The sequence below is a fragment of the Capricornis sumatraensis genome, chromosome 19 (genome assembly GCF_032405125.1).
Source record: "Capricornis sumatraensis isolate serow.1 chromosome 19, serow.2, whole genome shotgun sequence".
NCBI lineage: Eukaryota > Metazoa > Chordata > Mammalia > Artiodactyla > Bovidae > Capricornis > Capricornis sumatraensis.
In genome coordinates, this window is record NC_091087.1 from 34,928,575 (window position 1) to 34,942,883 (window position 14,309).

The following is a 14,309-nucleotide window of genomic DNA, read 5'->3' on the forward strand; positions in this document are numbered from 1 at the left end:
GGATTTCCTAGGCAAGAATATTGGAGTGGGTTGTCATTTCCTTCTCCAGGGGGTCTTCTCAACCCAGGAATCTAACTTGAGTCTCCTGCATTGCAGGCAGACCCTTTGCCACTGAGTCACCAGGGAAGCCTATAGAACCCAAGGTGTGGAGGAGGGATAAACTGGGAAATTCCGGTTGACATTTACACACAGTACTACACATATAATAGAGAACTAATAAGGACCTCCTGTATAACACAGGGAACTTAATCATGGTCTGTATGGGAAAAGACTATAAAAGATTGGATATATGTATATGTATAGCTGATTCACTTTGCTGTACACCAGAAACTAACACAACATTGAAAATCAACTGTAGTCCAATAAAAATTTTTTTAAAAAAGGTCCCAAGCTGGCTCAGCTGGAATGTGGCTCCAGATGCTGGACAGGATGTCTTAGAGGGAATGGGTGCTGGAAATGGGGGTTGTAACTGATCTTGGGGCTGGACCTTTCCCTTAAGGTGAAGAAGAGGTTAATGAGTCCATGCACTGGCCCCTGTAAAATGCCTCTTTGTGTCCTGGCCAGTAGGCAGGGCGTCCTTCTGGAAGACCCAGTGCTATGGTATTTGCTTGGAACACTTCTGAATTTTATCTGAACAATGATGTTGGGCCAGTGAAATAGAATAAAATAGCAAAAATGGCCTGACAGGGACCGTGGGAGTATTATTTAGAATGGGCTGAAAGGGATCCCAGTGCTGCCGCCTCCCCTTTCTGGCAGGGCTCCTCAGAAAGGCAGAGGGCACTCCCTGTTTACATGCAAATGTGAAAGGCCGCCGTCTTCTTGTCTTCTCGGACCAGCTGAATGCCTGCCAAGGGAGGCTGGGCTTGGACTTCAGAGAGAAATATCTCCAGGCGCTCCTCACCCATTTAAGGGTGGCTCAATGCCCGCAGTTATTTAATAGAAAAGACAAAACAAAGCCCCAAACAACCCTAAAAACCAAATGACATAATTCGTCTCTTATCCCTGGAGATGGAACAGTATCTTTGTAGAGTCCGGCTGGACTGTGATTCTTAGTATAGATTTTATTGTGTTTCCCTGGTGGCTCAGTGATAAAGAACCTGCCTGGCAATGCAGGAGATGCATGTTCGATCCCTGATTCAGAAAGATGCCCTGGAGAAGGAAATGACAACCCACTCCAGTATTCTTGGGACTTCCCTGGTGGCTCAGACAATAAAGAATCTGTCTGCAGTGCAGGAAACCTGGGTTCAGTCCCTGGAGGAGGAAATGACAACCCACTCCAGTATTCTTGCCTGGCAAATTCCATGGAAAGAGGAGCCTGGAGGGCTACAGTCCAGGGAATTGCAAAGAGTCAAACACAACTGAACACAGCACAGCATGTGCTCTTCATCACAGTGCCCAGTTTCCAAATCTCACGGCTAAAATTGGAGTGTGCAGATATATTTCTTGTCTTTACAATGAAAACTCTAGGAAGATTGCATCACGCCCTTGAAAGAAGACCCAGGTGTCTACGGTCTCAGAGTCTGGGAGGCTGGGCCTCTGATGGAGGCTGTGGCTTTGTGACACCCCTTCCCAAGGCCTCTCTTACCATGGCTTTGTTGGAGTATCCACCACCCTGAAATTCGAGAATCCCATAGGAATCTGTGGGGTAGCTCTGGGTGTGTTTACCAACAGACCATTTTTCAGGTTGAACTTCCGCCAGCTTGTTTTCCTCTCCATTTTTGCTGGCTGTTACACTTGGCAGAGGGGTAATGTGTTGGTTGGTGAGCTGGCCACAGCAACACCTGAAAACAAAGACAAAGCTTGGTCTTTCTAGAACATTCTCCTTCTTACACTGCATTAACCTGAATAGAAGCAGACTAACACTTTCCTCATCCAGTTTTACTGGGGACAGAAATACCCCTTATGGTGTCCTTTTCCAGATAATCAGTGCATATCTATTTCCACACCAGACTATTTTAAACACATTGGATGACTGCCCTTCCTTACTGAACACATCTTAATTCTTTTTCTTTTAAGAATTGTTGTATTTATTTTAAAATTTTTATTAAAATTTTTATTTATTTATTTATTTTTGGCTGTATTGGGTCTTCGTTGTTGCATCCGGGCTTTCTCTAGTTGCAGTGAGTGGGGGTACTCTATAGTTAAGTTGAAGACTTTTCATTGCAATGACTTCTCCTGTTGTAGAGCAAGGGCTCCAGAGCGCAGGCTCAGTAGTTGTAGCACAGGGATTTAGTTGTCCCACGGATGTGAGATCTTCCCAGACCAGGGATTAAACCTGTGTCCCCTGCAGTTGGCAGGCAGATTCTTAACCACTGGACCACCAGGGAAGTTCTTTAATTCTTTTTGGTGTTTTGACAACATGATTATGGCCACCAATCACTGAAATTCTGTGACAAAGGACACTCACTGTCTACCCACCCCCCCATATAGAGTTGACCCTCAAGGATTTTTCAATATTGCTAAATTCTTCCATTGCTTTAGTAAAACATTTCTCTACACAAGTTAACATTGAAAGTGTATTTGTTTTGCCGCTCATACTTTTGGTGTCAATTCAAAGAATCATTTGCCAAATCCAAGGTCATGAAGATTAACTTCTACGTTTTTGCCTAAGAACTTCATAGATTTAGCCCTTATATCTGATATGTGATAGATTTGGAGTTAATTTTTATATGTGGTGTGAGGTAGGGGCTTAAAGCCATTCCTTTGTACCTTGATGTCTAGTTGTTTCAGCATCATTTGATGAAGAGACTAATCTTCCCCCATCAGGTTAGGTAACCTTGCCAAAAAATCATAGACAAGTCATAGATAAGTGGGTTTCTTTCTGGACTCTCAGTTCTATTACATTGGTCTTTATGTCTACCCTTATTCCAGTACTACACTACCTTGATTAGTGTAGAACTGTAGAAAGTTTTGAAATCAGGTAACACGAGCCCTTCTACTTTGTTCTTTTTTATAAGATTGTTTTGGTTATTTTGGATCCCTTGCAATTCCATGCCAATCAGCTTGTCGATTTCTATAAAGAAGTCACCCAGAACTCTGATAAGGATTACATTGAATCTGTAGGTCATTTTGGCTGTCTGCATCCTGACGGAGGAGTTTATAGCCCAGGTGACTCTCTGCTTAATGACTCACATGGAGAATAAGTTCTGGGCATCCTTGACTCCTCCTCCCTTTCCCTCAAACACCAGAATAGTTGCTGGCAGCTGGTGGACAAGGGCTATTTTGAATAACATCTTAATTATGGCTTCCAATTTACCTGTTTGGGTCTTTAGTGCTGGGAACGACAAAGATACATTCTCGTTTGCAAAAAGTTTTTTCTATCCAAGCTTTCTGTCCCTAGAAGAGGAAAAAAGTGGACATTAGACTGAGATATTCCCAAACCAACCTCAGAATTCATTATTTTACTTTTAAAAAATGAATAGTAACAGGGAGTCTGCCCAAAACATCTGAATAAACACCTCCAAGAATGGTGAATGCAAGCCTTTCAGGATCTTAGCTCTGGTTCCTTTTAAGAGAAATGGCTCAGAAATATGCTTTTGTGGTTTCCGTAGGGCTAGGAAACCTGTGCTTTGCATGAAAATCAGAGTCTACAGAAGGGGAATGTTGGTGCCCCTAGAGACAGCCAGTGCCCTGCGGAGCCTGGTGTGGACCTGAGTTATTGGAAAAGCTGACAAAATTGTCAGTCTCTGATCAGGTCTTTGTTTTGTTTTGTTTTCCCTTAAGATGTGTGTGTGTGTGTGTGTGTGTGTGTGTGTGTGTGTGTGTGTGTGTGGACCATTTTTAAAGTCTTTACTGAATTTGCTACAATATTGTTTCCATTCATGTTTTGTTATTTTGGCCACAAGGCATGTGGGATCTTAGCCCCTGGATCAGAGATGGAACCCATGTCTGTTGCATTGGGAGGCAAAGTCTTAACCACTGGACCAACAAGGAAGTCATTCTGATCAGGTCTCCAATTTGCTGACAAGAACCTGGTCTTCTCTAGACTCCCAGGCCCCATTGCACTATAGTCATTTTATAAGTAATGTTTCTAACTGGTGCTCAGATTCACCAACTGTTACTTTTATAATTAAAAATATTGAAGATTGTGAAAAACTGGGGCCTCATGTAACATTGATGCTGGGGCTGGAAATTGGTACATTTACCATCAGGGGTTATTTGGCAATCATTTGTTGTAGTTACAAAGCTTATATGTTTTCACTTGCCATTTTTTAGGATTTTATTCTGCAAATATGCCTGAACAAGCTGACACAGGCCCAAAGCTATTTACTGCATCACTGTCTGTGATATCAAAAGGCTGGGAGTCACCTACTGCTTATCAGTAGGGGATTGTTACCCAAATCATGGAATTAGTCATCGATGCAATTCTTTGACAAAACAAACAAAATTTTTGAAAGAGAATAGGATGTTCTTGTTCTATCGATAGGGGGAAATCACTGAGCTATGGTAAGTGAAAAAGCAAGCCACAGGATAATTTCTAGAAAATAGACACCACGTATGGGAATGATACCCCAGGAGCAGCTGGCAGTGGGTCCCTCAGAGGGAGACCTAGAGGCCTCAGGGACCTGGGTGGAAAGGAGGTGCCCATAGCCTGGGGCCCTGCTTAGTTTTTTAAAGATTTTATTTTTTGTCAAGCTTAGTGAAGTAAGCCATAAAGAAAGACAAATATCGTATGATATTGCTTTTATGTGGAATCTAAAAATGTGATACAAACAAACTTATTTACAAGACAGAAATGGACTCACAGACACAGAAAACAAACTTATGGTTACCAAAGGGGAAAGGTTGGGGGGGAGGGATAAATTAGGAGCTTGGGATTATCAGATGCACACCACTATATATAAAACAGATAAATGATAAGGACCTACTGTATAGTGCAAGGAACTATACTCAATTTCTTGTAATAATCTATAAAGGAAAAGAATCTGAACAAGAATATGTGGGAATTCCCTGGTGGTCCAGTGGTTAGGACTTAGTGCTGTCACTGTGGGACCTGGGTTCATTTCCTCGTCGGGGACTAAGATCCCACACGCTGCACAATGCGGCCAAAGATGCATAGATATAGACACAGATAACTGAATCATTCTGCTGTACACCTGAAACTAACACAACATTGTAAATCAACTACACTTCAATTTAAAAAAATTTTTTAATTAAGACTTTATTTTTTTTAGAGCCATTTTAGGTTTACAACAAAACTGAAAGGGTACTACAGAGATTTCCCATAAACTCCCTGCCCTCCATCCTTATCAACGTTCTCCACCAGGGAAGTGTAATTTTTACCAAAGTTGAACCTACATTGACAAATCATTACCACCCGAAGTTGATAGTGTGTGTTATTTCACTCTTGGCATTGTACAGTCTATGCTTTGACAAATTAAAATGACTTCTATCCACCATTATAGTATCATACACAGTGTTTTCTGCCCCAAAAATCTTCTGTGCTCCGCCTATTCATCCCTCCCTCCTCCTACTCTCTGGAAACCACTGAATTTTTACTATCTCCATAGTTGCGCCTTTTCTACGATGTTGTATAATTGGAATCACCCACTCTAAAGTCCTTTTAGGCTGGCTTCTTTCACTTGCAAGCATGCTAAGTCGCTTCAGTTGTGTCTGACTCTGTGCGATGCTATGGATTATAGCCCTTCAAGCTCCTGTATCCATGGGATTCTCCAGGCAAGAATACTGGAGTAGGTTGCCATGCCTCCTCCAGGGGATCTTCCTGACCCAGGAATCAAACCTGTGTCTCTTATGTCTCCTGGATTGGCAGGCAGGTTCTTTACCAAGCAGTGTCACCTAGAAGCCCCTTCTTTCACTTGGTTGTATGCCTTTAAGCTTCTACCATGCCTTTCTGACAGATAACTCTTTTTTAGTGCTGAATAATATTCCATGGTCTGGATGTACCGCAGATTATTTACCCATCTACCCTCTGAAGTTGGTTGCATCTAAATTGTGTCAATTCCAAATAAAGATGCCATAAGAATCTGTGTGTGGTTTTCCATGTGGGTGTAAGTTTTCCCATTTAAAAATCTGAATGATGTGAATGTATGACCTTGGTGTGTGGCCATCCCTCAAGTCTGCCATAGACCCTCCAGGACATGTGACTAATAAATCTTATTCCTCCAAGTTCCCTTGGTTTTGTCTGAAGTGTATTTTGTAATCAGAATAAGAACCACAAGGGCTAGGGCAGCCATATCAGTCCTAGAGGGGTGATGTCTGTGGGGCTCCCTGCAGTGAGGCCTGGGTGAATGCCCTGGGCATGCCTAGCCAGGAGCTTCATTTTCCACAGGCTGAGACCAACATGGTTACACAAAGCACAGAGCTCAGGAGACTGGGGATCATCGGCTGACCACACATATACATGTATGTATATTTATTTCCTGGCTCCATCCACCAAAAGGGGCTAAAAACACTCTGACAAATGAATATACCTAGTGTGCAAATATTTGTTTCTAAACAACATTCTCCACTAAAAAAAGCCAGGGCTCCTAGGACAAATGACTGAATCCAGATCTGGGGCAGAGAAAGTACAAGAAGAGCTTGGAACATCTTGTGCCAGAAAGTAAGGAAGTGTTTACTTTCCACTTGGGAACTTGTCAGAAAACACACAACCCTCTTTGAAAGGGCTCTCATTGGCTTTATCTGAGATGTGAGCATGAAACTAAATGATCACAATAAAGAACTGTAACCCTTTGGCTGAAATAAGGATCCATGAACTCACAGTGGCATAAATTTATACATAAATAAATATATAGGGGAGATGGGAAAGCTGTTTCTTGCATTTTTTAGTCACCCTCCCAATGCAGCGGGCCCGGGTTCCACCCCTGGTCCAGGGAACTAGATTCCACATGCCACAACTAAGACCCAGCACAGCCACATAAATAAATATTTAAAAAATAAAGAAAATAAAGAAAATCAACATTTGGCAACCGTCAAGAATCTTTGTTGAAATCTACATGCCATAGGTAAAGGATTGGAGAGGAACAGTACACTTACACAATCTCAAGGCATCTCCCACAGATATTTCTTAATCACAAAGGTGAAATGAGAAACCTGACAGGTTGGAGAAATCTGGTGAATACCACCTAAAATAAAGTGAGCTGTCACCAGCAATGAAACCAATATTCACCATGAGCCTCTAGATGAAATGCAGAGAAGAAAAACTGCCTAAAATGCAAAATCTGAATCTAATAAGGAGGAAACTTTCGACAACCAAATTGAGGAGCATCCTGGAAAATAACTGAAATCACTGACCTTCAAAACTCCAAAGGCCATGAATGGCAAGTAAAGGCTGGGGAACAGTCACAGGAGCTATAGAGACCTGACCCTGGAACACCCTTCAGTTTTTTGCCTCATCTTTGGCCCTGTCCCCCAGTCCCGCCCACCCTTTCCGGCTCCCACCCTCTGATCCCTCTCCAGGCCCCACTCCCTCTAATGGCTCACTGACCCTTCCTCCCAGTGCCTCCACCCCACCCCTGCATAAGAAACCAACAAGTGGGCCCCTCACAGAAAACTGTTAGTAAACAGGTGTGGGAAATCAGGGGAGCTTCCCAGGTGGCGCAGTGATAAAGAATCCACCTGCTAATGCAGAAGACTCAGGTTCGATCCCTGGGTTGGGAAGATCCCCTGGAGGAGGAAACAGCAACCCACTCCAGTGTTCTTGCCTGGGAAATCCCATGGACAGAGGAGACTGGTGGGCTACAGTCCATGGGGTCACAAAGAGAGGGATACAACTTAGCGACAGGGCACACATGCATGTGGGAAATCAGAAAGCCAGGGTCTAGCCCCTTGGAAACTAGGCTCAGGCCCCTGGCATCACAAGGGGGACAAGCCAGCTGCCCTGCAGGGTCTCAAATGCTAAGGTGGGTAAGGAACAGGGCCAGCAGTAACATGCCTCAAACATAGTCACATCTATTCCATCACAGGCAGTATTCAAACACCCCCCAGGCACCCTTCCTGCTGGTGCAGGGCATCTGTGGGCCTCCAGGGGCATCAGCCTGGCATCTGCTCCCCCAACTCAGGAGGGGGCTTTTCAAGGCGCCCAGCACTGACTCTGCTTGTAGCCATGGGCAAGGGCAGCAGCTGGTATCCACACAGCTCCAGGCTCAACCCACTTCCCTCTGCTTCACCAAAAATCCATTCTTTTTCTAATGAAAAAGCTAATATGTGATTACCATACTTTCCCTGAGGAAAGAGAGGCTTTGCATTAGTACTAACTCTGAATTTTTCTTATTCTTTTTTTAGTTTAGTTAGGAAGAATCCAGTTCCAAAATTCCAGTTACTGCTTGTTATTGTTGTTCAGTCACTCAGTTGTATTCGACTGTTTACCACCCCATGGACTACTGCAGCATTCCAGGCTCCCCTCTTCTTCACTATCTCCTGGAGTTTACTGCAGGCACTCCTGCAGGGGACCGAGCAGGACTGTGGCTCCTGTGATTTTTGTGGGAGATGCATATCCATCAAGTCTGTGGTACTATGTTACTGGTTAGTCTCCAGAAATGTTCTAGAATCTTCTGAGGATGAACAAGAGGTCCCGGAAGTCACTCACTCTATGCTTGCAGTCATGGTTCACAGGGTCTATTTTCTGTCCAGAGGCCCGGCAGGGAGGCTCTCTGGCTCCCTGCTCCCCAGCCCCTCCGGCAAGCTATTCCTACACACCCTCCCTCTCTCATCTGACCCTTTTCCTCCCACAAGAATCTCGGAAGCCACAGCCCTGCTCAGTCTCCTGTAGAAGTGCCTGGTGGAAGGGTGGTGCTCACTGTCCCCTGGTGACTAAGGGGTGATTCAGAAGCCCAGGTGGAGTGTGGCCAGGGGTGCGGGCACCAGCCCACCCCTGGGCCCCTGAGGGCAGCTGGGCACACAGAGCAGGGAGTCACCCAAGTCAGCTGACGTGGGGCGAGCTCAGTCTCAGAGGCAAATTCAGGTGAGAGGCGATGGGTGGAGGGCCCCTTGGTAAACAGTCCTCCCAGCCCTCCAGAGGATGCCCCAGGGCTGAGTCAGGCCAAGGGATTAAGGAAGGGCATGTGGACTGAGATGAAAGGAAGCAGAGCCTCCTGGGGTTCATTCATAAACCCTCCAAGTCCCCCCAGCCCCTAGGCTAAATCCCTGCTCACTCATTTGAAGCAGTCTCTTCCACCACAAATATTTATATTATTTTATTTTTTTAACAGAAATTGAGAAGCATTTTATTTTTTTCAGGGAACAAGTGGTTATTTGAAATGCCTTGGGGCAGGGTAATGGGACCCCTGTCCTGGGGATTAGGCTCCCATCTGAAAGAGTGCAGGAAGCTGAGTAGGGGAATGTGGGAGCACTGCCCACCACACTGAGCTGCAACTTTCCTGTCTCTGAAAGGGACACTGCTTTGCATAGTTCTGAGCTTCAACTGAGATGATACTAGTGCCATATTTGGGAAGTGTTACAGGAGACGTGGATTCAATCCCTGGTTCAGGAAGATCCCCTGGAGAAGGAAATGGCAACCTACTACAGTATTCTTGCCTGGAGAATTCCATGGACAGAGGAGCCTGGTAGGCTACAGTCCATGGGGTCACAAAATAGTCGCACATGACCAAGCAACTACGCAGGCACACACACACATTTAAATGGAAATCCTGGTCATTCCAACAGCTCCCCTCCCTTATCTATAGAGGTTACATGCTAGGACCCCCCAGCTGATGCCCAAAACCCAGATAGGACCAAATTCGAGATATACTATGCCTTCTCTCATGCATACATACCTATGATAAAGTTTAATTTATAAATTAGGCACAGTAAAAGATTAACAATAACTAATAACAGAATAATAACTAATAATAAAATTACACAAATGGACAGCAATTCCTAATAATGAAAGAAAAAGCCTTGCCTGGTCTGGCCTCTAGTCAATTTCTCTTACTTGGGGAAGAAGGTTCAGTAGCAGGCAGATGGGATATTTGGTGGTGCTGTTGGGGCTGGGAAAGGACCTGATGTTGATGGGGATGGAGGGACGGGAGGGGCCTAATCACGAACCTAGGTTTCTGGCTGGTGGAGCTGGGTGGCTGGGAGTGCAATTTATGGAGGTGGGGCCACGCAGGCCCAGGCTTGAGGAAGACAATCCAGCCCCCTGCAGTGAACACCTCAGGTTCCAGGCACCCACTGGACCTCCAGGGAGGGAAAGGGGTCAGCTGGTTGCATGGGTGAGACCCAGGGTATAGCGATATCTAGATAACTCTAGATAATGGGAATCAGAGAGATTGCTGATGGAGAGGCGGCAGGAAGTAGAGAGGAAGGTGTCTGGCACTGAGTCCCCAGGAGCAGGAGAGAGGGCTGGGGACACAAGGTCTGGGAGGTGGAGGACAGACACAGTGTCTCAGGAGCCTGCTAAGGATCGTGTGTCCTTGATGGACTAGCCAGGTTTGCGGAAGGAGGGTCACAGTGAAGTGGGCTGATGGCCCTGCCAGCTCGTTTTTTGTTTTATTTTCAAAGAAAGAAAAAAAAAAAAGAAGTATCTGCTATTAACAATAAAAAGCCCCAGATAACCTTTATACAACCTGGGGAGTAACTACCAGATCTCATGATCAGGTCATTTGCTGGACTTTTATGTGGATTTAGAGCCAAGTCCTGAGGAGCTGTAGACAGCCAGCCTCACCTCCCATCCCCACCCCCGTTCAGAATAGGGCTGGCATCAGGACCTTCTGGAATGGGTTCATGTGGATGGGGAGGGGCCTCTGGGGAGGCGTGGGTGGGAGCAGCAGGGCAGGGCACAGCCTGGAGAAGGCAGGGCTGAAGTGGGGGTGCCCAGGGAAGGTGGGGAGGGTGGGGCTAGGGCAACGGGGCAGCCTGGTCTGGGCCTCAGGAAGTGGCTTCGGAACTAAGAGCTGGTTTGCTGCTGGGTGAGTCTCTGTTTACTCAGTGGCCCTGCTTCTTGGGCCAAAATTAACAGCAAAGGCCACAGTGAAATGGTGATTTGTGGACCAATTTAGCCAAAAGAAACCGCTGGTCTCATGTGTCTATTTAGAGCAGACGTCTTGTGCTCTCATCCAGGGCTGCATGGGGCCCACACGTGGACTTGGTTTGACCCTTGTATCAGGAGAATTCGCTGCTGTTATTAACTGCAAGAGAGGTCCCCATGTGAAAACCTTGACCTCTGGCTGCCCTGCACTGCCCTGAGGATGTGGGAACTCGGGCTGACAGACCTCCTGCACGGCTGAGGCTGTGAGTACCCCCACACAGGAGAAATGAGAAAAGTGCTCTTGAAGAGGGGACAGCAGGACAGGGAAGAATGCCAGGAGTCCCTTCTCTGCTGTGATGGGCACAGTGATGCCCGCTCAAACCTGGATACATTTGGGGTGGGGACCATGCAGAGACCATGGGCTCCCTCACTGTGGTTTCACAGATGAGGAAACAGACAGTGGAGGGGTTAGGACTTTGGTAGGAGCTCTGGGAGGTGATGGTTGGATGGCATCACTGACTCAATGGACATGAGTTTGAACAAACTCTGAGAGATAGTGGTGGACAGAGAAGCCTGGCATGCTGCAGTTTATGGGGTCGCAGAATTTGACACGACTGAGTGACTGAACAACAACTGGGAAGTTAGGGGGCGTCGAGACATAAGACACAGTGACATGGTGAAGCCACAAGCTTGGCCAGTCTCATGGCCAGGTGGCCGGGCTGACTCCCCTGCATGGCTCTGTCCCTCATCTCACATCTGTCTTTTCTGGCAGATTCAAAAAATTTTCTCCAAAATGGGCAGATGCTTTTGAGGTCCTCCCTTTAAGGAGGATAGAGAACAGAACTATCTCTATTTTGAATTTAAAAAAAAAAGTTGTAATAAGATTTTTCTGGCACGATCTAGCTGTGCAAGGACCACCCTTGAGGTGTAAATGTCGAGTTCACCATGGCAGCCATAGGTAGCTTATGGAGCATCTTAAATCTGGGTGGTCTGAGTTGGGATATGCTGTGAATTTACACATAAAACAGCAAGTTATCATTTGCCATGTCTAACACTGGACCTTAGGAAGAAAAGTGGGGACTTCCCTGAAGGTCCAGTGATTAAAACTTCACCTTCCAATGAAGGGATGTGGATCTGATCTCTGTTTGGGGAGCTAAGATCCTATGTGCTTTGCAGTACTGTCACCCCACTCCTCCCACCCCAAAAAAGAAAGAAAGAAAGAAAAGAAAAAGTGTTTGGGAGGATTTTTCCCAGGTGGCTCAGTGGTAAAGAATCTGCTTGCCAATGCAGGAGATGCAGGAGAAGTGGGTTTGATTCCTGAGAAAATCCCCTAGAGAAGGGAATGGCAACCCACTTCAGTATTCTTGCCTAGAGAATCCCATGGACAGAGGAGCCTTGTATCTGTGGACACAACAGTCAGACACAACTGAGCTAATAGGTGCGAACGCATTAAAAAACTAATACACTTTTTATGTTGACCACATTTTGAAATGATCATATTGGGGATATATTGAGTTAAATACATTTTTATATTTCACTAACTTTTTTAACATGACTTATTTTTGTTTGGATACAGCTACTCTACAATGTACATTGATGTCTAGGGACAGATCTCTCTGCATATTAATGCATTCCTGGTGACTGTCTTTTTAATGGAGGTGTTTAAATACTGAATGCCATTAATCTCTAGGTCAGGGACTGGGTCTCATTAGTCCTCTGGATGAGGGCTTCTATTTTCCCAGATCTAGAACTTTAACACACACACACACACAAATGTGCACACACGCACAGAAAATTCTAGAACAACTTTAAAACATTTTCAAACAAAGCAAGAGAGAATTTTCTAAGAATACCTAGTGCTCCAAGTCAAGAGGACTGTAAGTTAATAGAAAGTCTGCTTTGTTTTCACTTAGTTCAGAATGAAGACCAACCACTTAAATGCCTGCACATCTTTCTGTGCCTTGTACTTACCAACTTCGCAAAACAAATAAATGAAGTTTCGAAGGAGCCAAACCCAACACAAGCCCTGACTTCTGCTGAAAAATAACTAATAAAACATAAACCATGACAGCAAATACCCTCGGCACTGGTTGACATTTCTAGTTATATTTTCTGGGGTCTAAAATACAAGGCAGGGAATGATCACTTTATGGGACAAATATCACTGCAAATGCCATGAATCAAAACTGCTGCTTGAAGGGCTTCCCTGGGGGTTCAGTGGTAAAGAATCCTCCTGCCAACACAGAAGACATGGATTCGGTCCCTGATTCAGAAAGATCCCACATGCTATGGAGCAACGACCCCTGTGCTCTAGAGCCCGGAAGCCACAATTACTGAAGTCTGTGTGCCCTAGAGTCCATGCTCTGCAATAAGAGAAGCCTGAGCACCACAACTAGAGAGCAGCCCCCAATGGCCACAGCTAGAGTGATGCCCACACAGCAATGAAGAGCTATCACAGCCATAAATAAACAAATCAAATTATATGTATATTATATATATATATATTTTCTAATGTTGCTCAATAGTTTGCAAAATGTAATTTGGTGAACATTCCCAAAGACAACCCTTTCCCAAAATCAGACCTGTATTACTAAGGTCCTCTCCCAGAGAGGCCGATTGTCCCTCTTATTTCCTCCATAAATACTTACTTTAGGCTCAGCAAATCTGTCTTGTCTTTTTCCTCCTGACCTTTCTCCCTTCTTTTATTCCCGTCTCCTACCTCTGGTCAACCGAGAACAAATCCTGTGAATATTTTCAACATTCCCCACATTCCCACTATTTTTGCTAATATTTGCTAAAGTTTACAATTTTTCTGGTAACAAAAGGAAAATGTATTTCTTATTGAATATTGTTAAAGTAAAAGAAAAAGAAATGTACAAAGGAATAAATAAACATCAGACAAACTAACTGCATTTAAAATAATGGCTAGCATTTCAACGTATTCCTTGGCTCTTTCCTATGAATAGATAAGATGTGTGTGTGTGTGTGTGTGCACGCGTGTGTAATGAAAACTATGATTATCCTGCTTTGTCGTTATTCATTCTTCTCTGTCTTTTAAAAAGTTAATACATTACAAAGACTTCCCTGGTGGTCCAGTGGTTAAAACTTCACATTCCTGTGCTAGAGAGGAGAGTTTTATCCCTGGTCAGGGAGCTAAAATCCTTGATGGCTCAAGGCCCAAAACCCAAAACATACAACAGAAGCAGTATTGTAACAAATTAAGTAAAGATTTTTAAAATGGTCCACATCGAAAAAAAAAAAAAGACTACATTCCACCTTGTAGATAGACCACGATTATGTGTCCAGTCCTCTATTTCAGCATTTGGATTGTCCCCTGTGTTTTACTGTAGTAAACAGTGCTCTATAAATGTTGGCTTATATT

General features: G+C 44.7%; 1 protein-coding gene across 1 annotated transcript in view; it reads right to left on the minus strand.

The window, feature by feature from the left end:
• The window catches only part of TRPM1 (transient receptor potential cation channel subfamily M member 1), a 76,992-nt gene that overhangs the window by 60,412 nt on the left and 2,271 nt on the right, over positions 1–14,309 (minus strand). The window contains exons 3-4 of the mRNA XM_068990963.1: positions 3,257–3,336; positions 1,586–1,781 (exon numbers count right to left, since the gene is read on the minus strand). Of these exons, the coding sequence (XP_068847064.1) occupies positions 1,586–1,781; positions 3,257–3,336 (276 nt within the window). The remainder of the gene's footprint in view (positions 1–1,585; positions 1,782–3,256; positions 3,337–14,309) is intronic.